We start from the raw sequence: 14,760 nt of genomic DNA on the forward strand, positions 1-14,760 counted from the left end.
ACAGGAATTTTTTTGCGAGTTAGAGAAGGTGGTTTGACTTTGGTGACCTGTTCTCTGATCCTCTCCTGTCTGCTCTTGTATGTACAGTACAAAACAATCTGATAGTCACAACTGTTAGTAAATACGGTTATCAATCCCAAACACTGACTGTTTGAACATAGCCATTATAAAGTTGACTAAATGTTCTCTATACTCTCCATCACCTACTCTGTTTGTGTCTCCAGATGTTCGATCAGAAGAGAGGAAGATACTGGAGTGGGCTGGCTGTGTTCAGAGCCTCACAGTGGGTGTGGCTCCAGTCGTGGTGGTGATTGCTAGTGTGTGCACGTTTACTCTCCACATGGCGTTGGGTTATGATTTCACTGCAGCACAGGTAAAGCTATATGTTCACTCTTCACACACTGCCTGAGGCTCATAAACAATGTGATCTCTCTGATACCCTTTTTCTTTCTGTCGCAACTTGCAGGCCTTCACGGTTGTTGCTGTTTTTAACTCCATGACCTTTTCCCTAAAGGTCACGCCCCTGGCGGTGCGTGCTTTATCAGAAGGTGTCGTTGCTGTCAAAAGATTCCAGGTCAACAACAAACATTTTACATTTGCATCCACAGCAAATGATTTTTCAGGAATAATTCATCCAAAAATTAAACTGTCATCATTTACTCACCCTCATGTTGTTTTACACCTTGATAACTGTCTTTAGTCCATGGAACGCACTGGAAGATATATTGCAGAATGACGAGGTCTAGCTGTCAAGCTCCAAAAATAAAAAAGTACCACAAAAATATCATTAAAATTGGTACAAACTACTTTTTGCACTATATTCCAAGTCTCCTGAAGTCATGCAATATTTTTTTCACTGACAATCTTGCCCTCTGCTTTATTTCTCAAATTTCATTTGTGCTTGTGTTCAGTTCAAATGCTGCATTAAGATGTGTCGTGCCTTGTTTGGCATCATGATCTCAAACGGACCATTGACATCAAACCTGGCGTCTCGACGCATTTTGACGTGCCATATTTAAATTGAATGAGATTTGAGAGCTACAGTGAAGATGAAGATTTTAGGTGAACAATGACTACAATTTCAGTCTTTTCCTCGCTCAAAGCTTTCATATGGCTTCAGAAGACTTTGGACACATCGCATGAGTCATATGGTTACTTTTATGGTGCTTTTTTCATCATTTTGGAGCTTGACATTCCCAGTCCCCATTTATTTTCATTGAATGGAAAAGGACACACTGGACATTCTTCAAAATATCTTATTTTGTGTTTCATACGGGTGTGGACTAAATGATGACAGAATTTTCATTTTTAGGTGTACTGTCCCTTTAAAGTGCCATTTGCCAAATAAACCCAGTGTTCCTATGGTCAATGCTTCCACTTTCACCCACAGAAGCTCTTCATGATGGAGGACAGAGAGCTGATCTCCATCAAAACTGAATATCCTGATAACGTGATTGAGTTCAGAGATGCCACACTGGCCTGGGAGAAGACCTGTAGCTCACAGGGGAAGAAGAGACGACCCCAGCAGAAAAGAGGCGGTATGAAGAGAGTTTTGAGGAGGGAGAAACTGAGCTTGTATATCATCACTGAGGAGAGCAAAGTGAAGAGTGAGGAACCCAATGCAGAACATCTCCTCACGCACATGGAGCAGGAGAGCCCTCAGAGCACCATCTCCTCCACCCAGAGTATTCGACCTCCCCTCCACAAAACCCTGCACCGCATTGACCTGTGCATACGGAAGGTATTCCATCTTTAATGTGATAAATCATCAGAAAATTTTTACCATTCCATGTGCTGTTTTCCATACAGTACATAGCACAGTCACGTGTGTAAGGTTAGGTGGCTCAAAGTTATCGAGACTGAGCTGTCAATAATACCTCATTCTATTCAGACAAAAAGGCTGTTTCCGTGGGCATTAAGCATTAAGTGTTGCCTGCAGGAAAACACATAAAATATCTCTTATTTACCAAGCTTTTCATAACATCAATTAGACTCATTCTACTTCCATTAAATCTCTCTATGACAATTTAATTGCCTGTTTTCTGCTGTGTGCACCCAGGGCTCACTGGTTGGTGTTTGTGGTGGAGTTGGAAGTGGAAAAAGTTCTCTGCTTTCTGCTCTGCTGGGACAGGTGAGGAAATACGCACATATTAAAAGTCAACTTCAACAATCGATAATGCTCTGTTTGAATGTGTTTGTATAAATAACTGTTTGGCATTGCGCTTTGAATTATTGCATGATCAGCATCAGTGCCTGTTAAATCAGCATGGTTTTTATAATCGGCAATAAGAATAGTTCAGGAATTGTTCAAAAATGACAATTCAAAAATTGTTTTTTTTACTCATGTTGTTCCAAACCTGTAAGCTGTTATATTTCTTTCCACTGAAAACAAAAAGAGAAGTGTTAAAGAATGTACAGGCTTCTCTTTTCCATTTAAGAACAGTTCAGAGTGACCATGGCTGCTGAAAGGATAAAGGACAAAAAAACCCCACCATAAAAGCACCAAAAAAAAAAAAAAAATCATTAAGATCAAGTAGTCCATATGTCTTGTGAGCCATATTCCAAGCCTTCTTAAGTCATATGATAGTTTACATGAGAAACAGACTGAAATTTAAGCCATTATTCACTGATAATCTTCTTGTCCACCGTAGCTCTTATCTCATTTGCATTTCTGCAAATTCAAACTTTTTATGGTACTTTTTGTGCTTTTGCACCATGGTCACTTGTGAACTGTCATTGTATGGAAAAGAGAAGCATGTACATCAGGGGTCGGCAACCTATGGCACGAAGCCAGAGCTATAATCACTGCCATGCGAGCAACAGCGAGAGTGAAGAGCGTATTTTATTTATCTGATTCAAAACTAAAATTACACCTAGATCTAAACAGTGTTTCAGGATTTTGAAAATTTTCTGAAATAAATTGAATATGAATTTACATAAGATAAGACAGATTAGGATCTGTCTTCCATTTCAGTTATAGTGCTTATAGTTATTGTGACTGTTAATAGAATTTGTAATGAAAAGAAATAAACTGTATTTAGAAAAACGATAAATAAAATAATTTTAGATGATGTACACGCTTCTCTTTTCCATGCATGCATACACTCTGAAAACTTTATTAGGAACACCTGTACACCTGCTTATTCATGTGATTATCTAATCAGCCAGTTGTGTGGCAGCACTGCGATGCATAAAATCACGCAGATATGGGTCAGGAGCTTCAGTTAATGTTCACATTAACCATCAGAATGGGGAAAAATGTGATCTCATTGATTTCGACTGTGGCATGATTGTTGGTGCCAGATGGGCTGGTTTGAGTATTTCTGTATCTGCTGATCTCCTGGGATTTTCCTGCACAACAGTCTCTAGAGTTTACTCTGAATGGTGCCAAAAACAAACAACATCCAGTGAACGGCGGTTCTGTAGACAAAAACGCCTTGTTGATGAGAGAGGTCAGTGGAGAATGGCCAGACTGGTCCGAGCTGACAGAAAGGCTACGGTAACTCAGATAACCACTCTGTACAATTGTGAGCAGAATAGCATCTTAGAATGCACAACACGTCGAACCTTGTGGAGGATGGGCTACATCAAAAGAAGACCACGTCGGGCACTTTATTAGGACCATAGTGCTCAGTAAGTGTATATTCATGCATATGTACATACGTATGCATAGTAATTAACAAGGAAACAAAAAAATTGAAAAAATAGCAGCATACAGATTTGGAACAACATGAGGGTGAGTGGATAATGGCAGAATTTTCACTATTCCTTTAACCAGCATAAACCAGATGGTCTTTTCACCAGGGTAATTCAGGTTTGATTCACCAGATGTTCAGGTTTGATTCTCTGCCCTCTCTCTAGATGACCCTCCTTGGTGGCTCCGTGGCGGTAAACGGAGGCTTTGCATATGTCGCTCAACAAGCCTGGATCCTCAACGATTCCTTGCGAGAGAACATCCTGTTTGGAAAAGAATACATTGAGGAAAAGTATGGAGCTGTATTCAAGGATAATACAAGTTCAGCACGAAATTCAATAAATGAGTTTGGCCTTTTTGCTTTGAAATGAAATTAGTTTTGTTTTCTCACCAGGTACAATGCTGTTTTGAAAGCATGCTGTTTAGTTCCTGATATTACTGAGCTACCATATGGCGACATGACTGAGGTATCTACACATTATAATGCTTGTAATATAATGTCTGACCTCATCAAACACAAGGTCAATAAACAACAAGGTCAAAAAAATCTCTCTTGTGTGATATCTGTATTACTTTTTCCATTGTAAATAGCCTTGAAAAATAGATTTGATAGAATAGGCTGGAACTGAATTATCTTTTGCAGATAGGGGAGAGGGGAGCTAACCTCAGCGGTGGCCAGAGGCAGCGAGTGAGTCTGGCACGGGCACTTTACAGCGAGAGACCCATCCTTCTGCTGGATGACCCGCTCAGTGCCGTAGACACACGCGTAGGCTCCCACCTATTCCACAGCGCCATCCGCACCGCTGCCAGGGGCAGAACTGTCATCTTTGTTACGCACCAGCTGCAGGCAAGATTCTTGTGAATGCATGAGATGTGCCGCATGGGAGCAAAACACAAACACAGATCACGTGCTGGGGCAGATGATGTTGTACATGTTCTCCAAGTTACATGAAGAATATATGAGTTCGTGAATATGAATAGAACATGGTACATACTCTAAAATGTAAACAAAATGAGAGGTTAGGTTGTGAAATCACAGCATCAAAGGATAATGAGAAAGGATTTATGAACGGTGTTAAGGATGGTAATTCGTTAGCAGTTAAACCATAATACCTGAGTTACTTTTTTTGTATAAGTAAAGTGCGTTACTTTAGCAACTCATCCCGGACTGTTTGTGCTATAAACCTTGAATCATATGGTTTGTATTGTAAGTATTGTATTGCTGTTGTAATGATCACACTGAAAAAAATTGTGTGCCGTTACATTTCTAAGTGATCGGACTTGCAATTTTCACCTGGTGGATGAAAAATGGTTGAAAATAAATCCCAAAGACTTGCACTGAAGGAGGGACTCGAGCCATTTCTAGTAGAGAACAGAATATCATATTTAGAGAGACTTTGGTGGGCCCTTTTGACATAGGCCAGAGTGCATCGACCTAGCAACAACGCAGAACACCCTAGAAACCACCCAGAATACCCCAGTTATCAGGAGTAACACAATAATGTAACACCTATCCTGTGTGTGTTTGTCCTACAGTACTTGCCAGAGTGTGATGATGTGGTGTTGATGAAGGATGGCCAGATAGCAGAACATGGCACTCACACCCAACTGATGGAGAAAGAGCGAGATTACACCGCCCTTTTCAACAGCGTCCAGCAAGAGGTGCGAAATGCTGCCCGCAGCAGCTTTACCCTTTGGGGGCAAACACTCACAGAACATCACCCACTGCAAAATTCATGAGGTTTCAAATGTTAAGTCACGCTGTGCTTTTGTCATTTCTAAGTGTATTGATCTGTGGGAATAACAGGTGTGGGACCCGTCACTGATCTCTTTCTTTATGACTTAACTCCCATTGTTCTGGCTACTGTGTCCTGATAATCATTCACGTATTGCTCTTTACCAGGTCTTGTTCTCTCATTTTTTTCTCTCCATCCCTCTTACAGAACATGGTAAGGAATAACCTGAAAAACAAGCAGAGGGTAGAGGAGGAGAGCAGCCCGAGGTCTCTTCAAGTTAGCATCACAGTTAGGCCTCATGTTGAGAGCAAGAAAGAAGGTGTGAGTTGTTTAATCCAGTGGTTCTCAACTGGTGCTTTGCTTCTGAACTTTGCTTCAGGACCAAGATTTTACCAAAACAAAAATGTTCTACATACAAGATAAGATAAAAAAGATAAAAAAAAACAACTAAATATGATAACATAATGATTGATATGGAAAAAAAATATTTTGTACTTCTAAAACATTTTTGCACTTCTGTTTTTGCAGTTTAAAATGCATCCTTTTAAGGTTTTGTAATTGCACAAGGCCATATTGCAATTTCAATCTTAATTTCATCAACCATGCAGCATTAATTAATATCATACCAGTATCTCAGAAGTGAAAGTCTGCTGGTTTCAAAGCATTTTGGATGGTTTCCCTCATCATGTAGCCTATAGGAATGTGGTGCTTTCACAACTGTCCCATTCATATATGGTATGTTTTTCTACATTAAAGGAATAGTTCACCTAAAAAATGAAAATTCTCTCATTCACTTACCCTGATGCCATCCCAGATGTGTATGTCTGTCTTCAGAAGCAGATCCTGGCATAGGCAATATAGGCAGCCGCCTAGGGCGGCAACACACTCTGGGGTGGCACAACAGGTTACCTGATCCCCACGACTCCAGTCGATCAATGAATGTCTTCTGAAGCAAATCGATAGGTTTGTGTAAAATTGATAATTAAAATGTTGTTTTAAAAAGCACTTCCTGCCAGCAGCTGACGTGAAGCATGACGTAAGCGTGTTGGCGAGTTCACGCGAGAATTCCGAAGGGGTGCTTATTTACAACATAAGAACGAACATCACGTGAGAGTTCGGCCATTTCAGATTGCATCAGAGCCCTGGATGAAAGTGCTGATTTAAAGTTAAAAACATTTTAATTATCTTGTTTCTTACATAAACCTATTGATTCGCTTCAGAAGACATTAATTGATCGACTGGAGACGCATGGATTACTTTTATGCTGCCTAAATGTGACTTTTGGACCGTCAAAATGCTGACACCCGTGTACATCCATTATAAGGATCTGACAGAGCTCTATCTTCTAAAAATCTTCATTTGTGTTCTGCTGAAGAAAGACAGTCATACACATCTGGGCTGGCATCAGGGTAAGTGAATAATAAGAGAATTTTCATTTTTAGGTGAACTATTTCTTTAACTTGAGAATGAGACAGAATAAAAATTAAATATTACATGTTTTTAGGAGTGCCAACCCTTCAACATATTGTGGCTATTGTAATTTCTGGATTGTGCATTTGAATTCAGAGTTTTCACAAAGTGATTTATTAAATGATAAATAAGCTATCGGTTTTTCATATCAGCGTTTTCATGCTTATAACCGATATGCCCGTGGTTTTAATTTGGTCAATAATTGGCCAATAAATATCTGCAGCCGATACATCGGTGCATACCTAATTACCATAAACTGCATATGCCCAACAAAATGCAAAATTGTAAACATGACACAGGTTGAATAGGAAAATGTACCAATTTGATTTCTGCGTCTTTTGAATTTCAATGATTTCATAGCCAATAATTCACCTTACAAAATGCATTGTGGTTGGCACAAACTGACCCGGATCATATTTGAATTTTTAGGCTGGCCAACATGTGTCTATGAAGTGACAGATTAATTTCCACCAAACTACTGTATAGTTTAATTAGATGGCAAACTCAGACAAAATATATAAGTTCAAATCCTATTTATTCTGCTATTCTAACTATGCATGATTATATGGTTAGTTGCATTTTATTTTTGCATTTAGCATTGTTTTCCCAATCGTCTGTGTCCTTACAGACTGCAGACCCTACAGTTATCCATTTTTGGGTCGCAACCCTCCAGTTGAGAACCACTGTTTAAATCTGTGAATAATGGCCTGTGCTTATCTGAGCTGTCATCAGCAGATGAGTCATTTTTTTGTTTCTTTCTGTTTGATGTTGTACACCTCACAGATCAGCTCATGCAGGCTGAAGAAAAGGGGACCGGTGCCGTGGCCTGGGCCGTGTACGCTGCTTACATCAAAGCCGCCGGAGGGCCTCTGGCCTTCATCGTAAACATCCTCCTCTTCCTCTTCACCACAGGCAGTATCGCATTCAGCAATTGGTGGCTCAGTCACTGGATCAGGCAGGGCAGCGGGGTAAGCGAATTTCTCTGCAGTCCGCTTTGAAGGTTTGCTTCTTGATACAACAAACCACCAGCTTGCGAGTTTTGATGCTTAGCCGAAATGAACATCAATCCCAAAACTAATTAGAAGTGCCAGACTCCACATGATTTACTCAGAGGGAGAATCATGGCAACAGATGCCGCACTTAACTCACATTCTGTAAAATAATTGAGACTGGGACTCGTGCGCACAGTTCAGCTGGCTTGTTGGGATTCTCTCGGGAAGGATCATGTTTCCAAGGTGATGTTCCTTTGTCTCCACAGAATTCTTCACTGTTACAGGGGAACGAGACCATCGAGAGCGACAGCATGCGTCTGAATCCGCACATACAGTACTACTCCAGGGTGTACGTTCTGTCTATGGGGGTGGCGCTCTTCCTGAAGACCATACGAGGGCTGGTGTTTGTCAAGGTAATCCAGAGTTTATTGTCAGTAAGGATTGCACACAAGATTCCTCTGGTTCGGCCTCCTGTCTCCATTACACAAACTTAAATTTTTCATTAAACACTTTGGTCCTTAGGCAGATGCATTTCCTCTTTGCTCATGTACTATTCATCACTACTTGAATCTACCTGAGAGTCCCAGGTTTATCTGTCAAGAGGGCATCGCAAATAATCCCTCTGTCCCACACCAGTGCAATCTGCGTGTTCATAGCAACAGCGTACTTTCCAAAGTTTTAGGCTATGTTCAGAATAGCATGCTATTATATTACTTTTACAATTGCTGCAGTATATATTATGTATACTGTCCACAGTATGCACATTTTAAAAAGTAATAGCACACCTCTTCTCAACAAGTCACTTGATAAAAGGGTATCGTTCAAACAAAGTTTATTCCTATGGATAAGGATTTGATCAAATGACCTCTGACCTGGCTTACATTTGTTAAAATAAGCAGTACACATTAGATTTTACTGTATAAAAACTGTATTCCAGAATGCAAGGCACTTGACTTGAACTTCCATTTACATGGAAGTGGGGGTATTTTTCCCCTTCTCACCGACAGCACATTAGAGAGGTTATGTGTCTGTGTAATTGTGTGCCACTTGTGTTCGCTAATTCCTTGATAATGGCTAATCTCTTTCTACCCAGAGGTAGATTGAAAATTCAGGAACTTTACATATTCTAGTAATGGAATGAATTTTTCATCTTGTGCCAGAAACCATCAATTACAAATGGTAATATGTTCTCCCATGAACATAACATCAAGATTGTTACGATAAAACATGTCATATTCTAAATACTCTCCCGACTGACATTTCAGAATATTTAGAGTTATGTAAGCATGTGATTATGTGTGCTAATGTGAACATAAACAGATGTCATGCATTTACATGACATTATAATCAACAAAACTGTCTACACTTGAAACTCCTGCTTGCTGCACTTCAAGTCAAGTCAAAGTCAAAATGTATTTCTATAGCACATTTAAAAGCAACAGAGTTGTGCCAAAGTGCTGTACAAAAAAAACGTTGAACATATAAAAAGAAAGCATTAAAGGAAAACATGCAGCATACAAAATATAAACACATTAAATAAAATACAATCAGAAAACTTCAACATAAAACCCTTAAACTAATCTTAATCAAAAGCCAGAGAGAACAAATAAGATTTAAGAGCCGATTTAAAACTGGCTAGTGAAGCAGCAAACCTCACATTTACAGGCAGACTGTTCCAAAGTTTAGGTGCTACTGCAGAGAAGGCCCGACCACCCTTAGTTTTACAGCGACAACGTGGGACAGTTAAGAGAAGCTGATTACTAGACCTAAGTGCTCTTTGGGGAGAGTAAGGAATCAGAAGGTCACTAATGTATTTTGGTGCAACACCAGACAAAGCCTTGTACACAAAAACAGCAATTTTAAAATCGATTCTAAACTTTACAGGAAGTCAATGTAAAGTCGCTAAAATGGGAGAAATGTGATCCCTGTTTTTTGTTCCAGTAAGAAGTCTCGCTGCATCATTTTGGACAATCTGCAGGCGAGAAATCGAAATTTGAGGCAGGCCACAGTTTAGGGAATTACAGCAGTCCAGGCGTGATGTTATGAGAGCGTGGATTACAGTCTCCAAATCTTTCGGGGGTAGAAACTGTTTTAATTTCGCAACCGATCTCAGATGAAAGAAACTACCCTTTACCACTGTACTGATTTGTTTCTCAAAATTTAGTGATGAATCAAATGTAACCCCAAGATTTTTACATTTGGTTGAACACTGGCAGAAAGACTACTGTCAGTTTTAGCTGGTAGATAAAATTGTGTATCGTCAGCATAGCAGTGGTAGGAGATGTTATATTTCTTAAAAATGGCACCCAAGGGGAGCATATAAAGTGAAAAGAGAAGAGGGCCTAAAATGGACCCTTGGGGCACACCGCATAATAGGGGAACTGACAAAGAAGGAAACTTCCCAATGCTCACTGAGAAGGTGAGCCTTCAGTTGATGGGCACCCATTTGTAGTTTTGATATGCTGCACAGCTACTCCATTGATTTTAATTTATCCGCTCGAGTGTAATAAATTGATTTTATTTACAAATATCATGAATTGATTCCTATGAATTTTAAATATTAAAAAAATTATAATAATTTCTGCCTTTACGTCAGAGCCAGCTCGTTTATAAAGCTGAAGTGTGTAATTCCTTTGCCACTAGCGTAATCAAATGGAATTGTAAAAATAAACCGAAAACTCCCCCCATCTACCATTGGTTGAAAAACAGATAGTTCCTCCCCGAACCCACACCATTGGCTGATACAATGTTGCTGTGTCGGACTGGACAGGCTGTTCAAACAATCAGAGGAATGATTTAATAGCACTATAGAGCCACAGTGTTTTAGTTTTAGGTGAAATTAACCTAAAAATGTATTGCTCATAGTTGACTGCATATTACGCTGGGATACAAGAAAGAATTGAAATATTAAAAAAATTACATACATTGCTTTAAACAGATAAGGTTTTAAAGAATCTTTGCATGTATACACAGTTGTAACATAATGTATAAAATTGTATAGCCCATACAAAATAATTGTTTATGCAGTTTTTATATGTTGTATATATGTTTATGTAAAAAAACAAACAAGGAAACATAGAAATTCACCCATATTACAATTTCAGAAGTGTAGCTTTGAGTTTGTTTGTTGTTGCAGTGCACCATGCGGGCAGCCTCGGTTCTGCATGATAAACTATTTAAGACTCTACTTCTGAGCCCCATGAGTTTTTTTGAAACAACACCTCTGGGACGCATTCTCAACCGATTCTCCAGGGACATGGACGAGGGTGAGGAACCTTTCTCTCTTTCAGTTCATAAATCCTTTAGCTGCGTGTTGATGGGGACGTTTCAAAGCGGTTTGATGTCTCCCTTTCTCACATACTCTTTTTTTTTTTTTTTTGTTCCCCCTCTTTGCATAGTTGACGTGCGTCTGGTTATGCAAGCCGAAATGCTGCTCCAGAATATCACATTAGTGCTGTTCTGTCTGGGTGTGGTGGGCGCTGTGTTTCCATGGTTTCTGTTCTCCATCATTCCTTTGGCGGTGTTCCTCTTCATTGTCAACCGAATCTCCAGGTTTGGTTTCATGGATTTAATAAGAGCTTTGACTGGTCAAACAAATGGCTGAAATGTTTCTATATAAAAATATCCCTTAAATATCCCTGATATCCCTATTATTTAAGGTTAAATGAAGCCACAGACAGTTCACTGAACATACAATGGTGCCAAAACATATTTGGACACTGTGGGACACTCAAGCCACACTTAAAATGTGTGAATGTCACTGCATTAGATAACAAAATATCAAACCAAGTGGTATCTGCAAACACATGATGGGAACTTCACTTTTCTGAGACATTTGTGCAATAACTTTTAACCAACTGGTGTCAAGATCATTTTTAGTGATTATTAGAAGTCAGTTTCCCACAAGTTCACACAAGTGTCTAACTGTGGACTAGGAATGGGAAATTCTAGTAATTATAAACAAGTAATCAATTACTTGAAATGTAGAATTAGTAAATAAAAGTTAAAGCTAGTAAGTAAAGGGTATGACACATTAAATTTATAGTTTATTGGCTGTAGCCTATTTATAGCCAATTCAGCAACTTTTAAACTCGTTTTTCTTATGAAAAAGTTTGAGCACTATGCATAAACAACAAACTTTGCACTCAGGTTTACACTTAGAAACATACATTCTATGTCTTTTGAAGCAATACAATCACTGTAAATAATAAGGGAAATTAAGTTTCTGGGTGAACTATTCCTTTAACAACGTCAGCAACAACGTGTATCAAACAGTGCCAACCAATGCATTGACTTGTAATGGCAAGATTTAGGTAAGGGAAGCGGTTGAATTGTTGCCCACAAAAAAAGGCACAAAGAAAAATCTAATTGTGAGTATTTGAATTGTTTTTACGTGTTGTCGAGTACTCGTGCACATCCCTTCAATGGAAATGTCCCACTAATGGTTGAAAACCAGAAAGTGTTTATACGGTATACTTTTGTCTTTATTTTGACGAAAATATGTATCATTTTAAACCTAAAAAATATATATTTTTTAAATATTTGGTTAAAATGTGTGGTTGTGCTACCTTCCTTTAAAATAAATAACACTTCATATTTTGTTATATAATGCAAAGACATTTATACAATTTTAAGTGTGGCAAAAGTGTCCAAATAAAGCTTAACTTTGTTACATTGCCAATGATCGCTGTTGCATGTCGTGGAAATTGCCAACTCTCATTGAAAATCAGTTGCTTCCTTTCTCTTTGTCACTGCAAATTGTTGTCAGTGTGAACGCCCCTTCAAACATCAACAATACAATGCTGGAACATCAATATAGGCAGCTCTCATGTCAAAACTAAAATGGAACCTCCCTCATAAATGTATTTTTAAAGAATCTGTTTTAAAAAGAAGGAAATCAGACAGAGGTTTTCTCTCCCTCCTTCCATTTGGCCTCTATTTAAGAAAGCTATGATTCATTGCTGACGTTATTGAAAAGCAGTGCCTATTTTATATGTGTACCTAAAAGCAGAAATCAGCCCAGGTTTTCGTCATTAAAGGCCTGCCTCTGCCACTCACTGCAGAGAGACTCCACTGTCCTGCCTACTACAGCACTGACATGTGACAGGCCTTATAAAGCCCCGTATAAATCAGATGACAATACAGAAATGACTGCAGCTCAGCCAGTAAGATCCCCTCAGTCTCAGTGGTATTGTCCCCTGTGGGTCTCCATCTCATAAGCCACTAACCTGTCACATCATAGACAGCTCTGTGAGCCACACAGATAAGCAGATGAGATGAGCTGCAGCTTTGATCAAAACTCAGCTGTATATACAGTGGTGTGAAAAAGTGTTTGCCCCCTTCCTGATTTCTTATTTTTTTGCATGTTTGTCACACTTAAATGTTTCAGATCATCAAACAAGTTTAAATATTAGTCAAAGATAACACAAGTAAAAACAAAATGCAGTTTTTAAATGAAGGTTGTTATTATTAAGGGAAAACAAAATCCAAACCTACATGGCCCTGTGTGAAAAAGTGATTGCCCCACCTGTTAAAACATAACTTAACTGTGGTTTATCACACCTGAGTTCAATTTCTCTAGCCACACACAGGCCTGATTACTGCCACACCTGTTCTCAATCAAGAAATCACTTAAATAGGACCTGCCTGACAAAGTGAAGTATACCAAAAGATCTTCAAAAGCTAGACATCATGCCGAGATCCAAAGAAATTCAGGAACAAATGAGAAAGAAAGTAATTGAGATCGATCAGTCTGGAAAAGGTTATAAAGCCATTTCTAAAGCTTTGGGACTCCAGAGAACCACAGTGAGAGCCATTATCCACAAATGGTGAAAACATGGAACAGTGGTGAACCTTCCCAGGAGTGGCCGGCCGACCAAAATTACCCCAAGAGCGCAGCGACGACTCATCCAAGAGGTCACAAAAGACCCCACAACAACATCCAAAGAACTGCAGGCCTCACTTGCCTCAGTTAAGGTCAGTGTTCATGACTCCACCATAAGAAAGAGACTGGGCAAAAATGGCCTGCATGGCAGAGTTCCAAGACGAAAACCATTGCTGAGCAAAAAGAACATTAAGGCTCGTCTCATTTTTGCCAGAAAACATCTTGATGATCCCCAAGACTTTTGGGAAAATACTCTGTGGACTGACGAGACAAAAGTTGAACTTTTTGGAAGGTGTGTGTCCCATTACATCTGGCGTAAAAGTAACACCACATTTCAGAAAAAGAACATCACACAAACAGTAAAATATGGTGGTGGTAGTGTGATGGTCTGGGGCTGTTTTGCTGCTTCAGGACCTGGAAGACTTGCTGTGATAAATGGAACCATGAATTCTGCTGTCTACCAAAAAATCCTGAAGGAGAATGTCCGGCCATCTGTTTGTGACCTCAAGCTGAAGCGAACTTGGGTTCTGCAGCAGGACAATGATCCAAAACACACCAGCAAGTCCACCTCTGAATGACTGAAGAAAAACAAAATGAAGACTTTGGAGTGGCCTAGTCAAAGTCCTGACCTGAATCCTATTGAGATGCTGTGGCATGACCTTAAAAAGGCAGTTCATGCTTGAATACCCTCCAATGTGGCTGAATTACAACAATTCTGCAAAGATGAGTGGGCCAAAATTCCTCCACAGCGCTGTAAAAGACTCATTGCAAGTTATCGCAAACGCTTGATTGCAGTTGTTGCTGCTAAGGGTGGCCCAACCAGTTATTAGGTTTAGGGGGCAATCACTTTTTCACACAGGGCCATGTAGGTTTGGATTTTGTTTTCCCTTAATAATAACAATCTTCATTTAAAAACTGCATTTTGTGTTTACTTGTGTTATCTCTGACTAATATTTAAACTTGTTTGATGATCTGAAACATTTA

The 14,760-nt window shown here is 39.3% G+C and overlaps 1 protein-coding gene across 1 annotated transcript in view; it reads left to right on the forward strand.

The window, feature by feature from the left end:
* Nucleotides 1–14,760, forward strand: part of wu:fb13g09 (ATP-binding cassette sub-family C member 5) — a 45,232-nt gene that overhangs the window by 18,736 nt on the left and 11,736 nt on the right. The window contains exons 8-20 of the mRNA XM_051650174.1: nt 225–373; nt 467–574; nt 1,391–1,741; nt 2,060–2,131; nt 3,862–3,986; nt 4,089–4,161; nt 4,338–4,541; nt 5,231–5,356; nt 5,638–5,749; nt 7,684–7,868; nt 8,159–8,305; nt 11,029–11,158; nt 11,291–11,444. Coding sequence (XP_051506134.1) covers nt 225–373; nt 467–574; nt 1,391–1,741; nt 2,060–2,131; nt 3,862–3,986; nt 4,089–4,161; nt 4,338–4,541; nt 5,231–5,356; nt 5,638–5,749; nt 7,684–7,868; nt 8,159–8,305; nt 11,029–11,158; nt 11,291–11,444 — 1,936 coding nt within the window. The remainder of the gene's footprint in view (nt 1–224; nt 374–466; nt 575–1,390; nt 1,742–2,059; nt 2,132–3,861; nt 3,987–4,088; nt 4,162–4,337; nt 4,542–5,230; nt 5,357–5,637; nt 5,750–7,683; nt 7,869–8,158; nt 8,306–11,028; nt 11,159–11,290; nt 11,445–14,760) is intronic.

The sequence above is a fragment of the Myxocyprinus asiaticus genome, chromosome 22, assembly GCF_019703515.2.
Source record: "Myxocyprinus asiaticus isolate MX2 ecotype Aquarium Trade chromosome 22, UBuf_Myxa_2, whole genome shotgun sequence".
Classification (NCBI taxonomy): Eukaryota; Metazoa; Chordata; class Actinopteri; order Cypriniformes; family Catostomidae; genus Myxocyprinus; species Myxocyprinus asiaticus.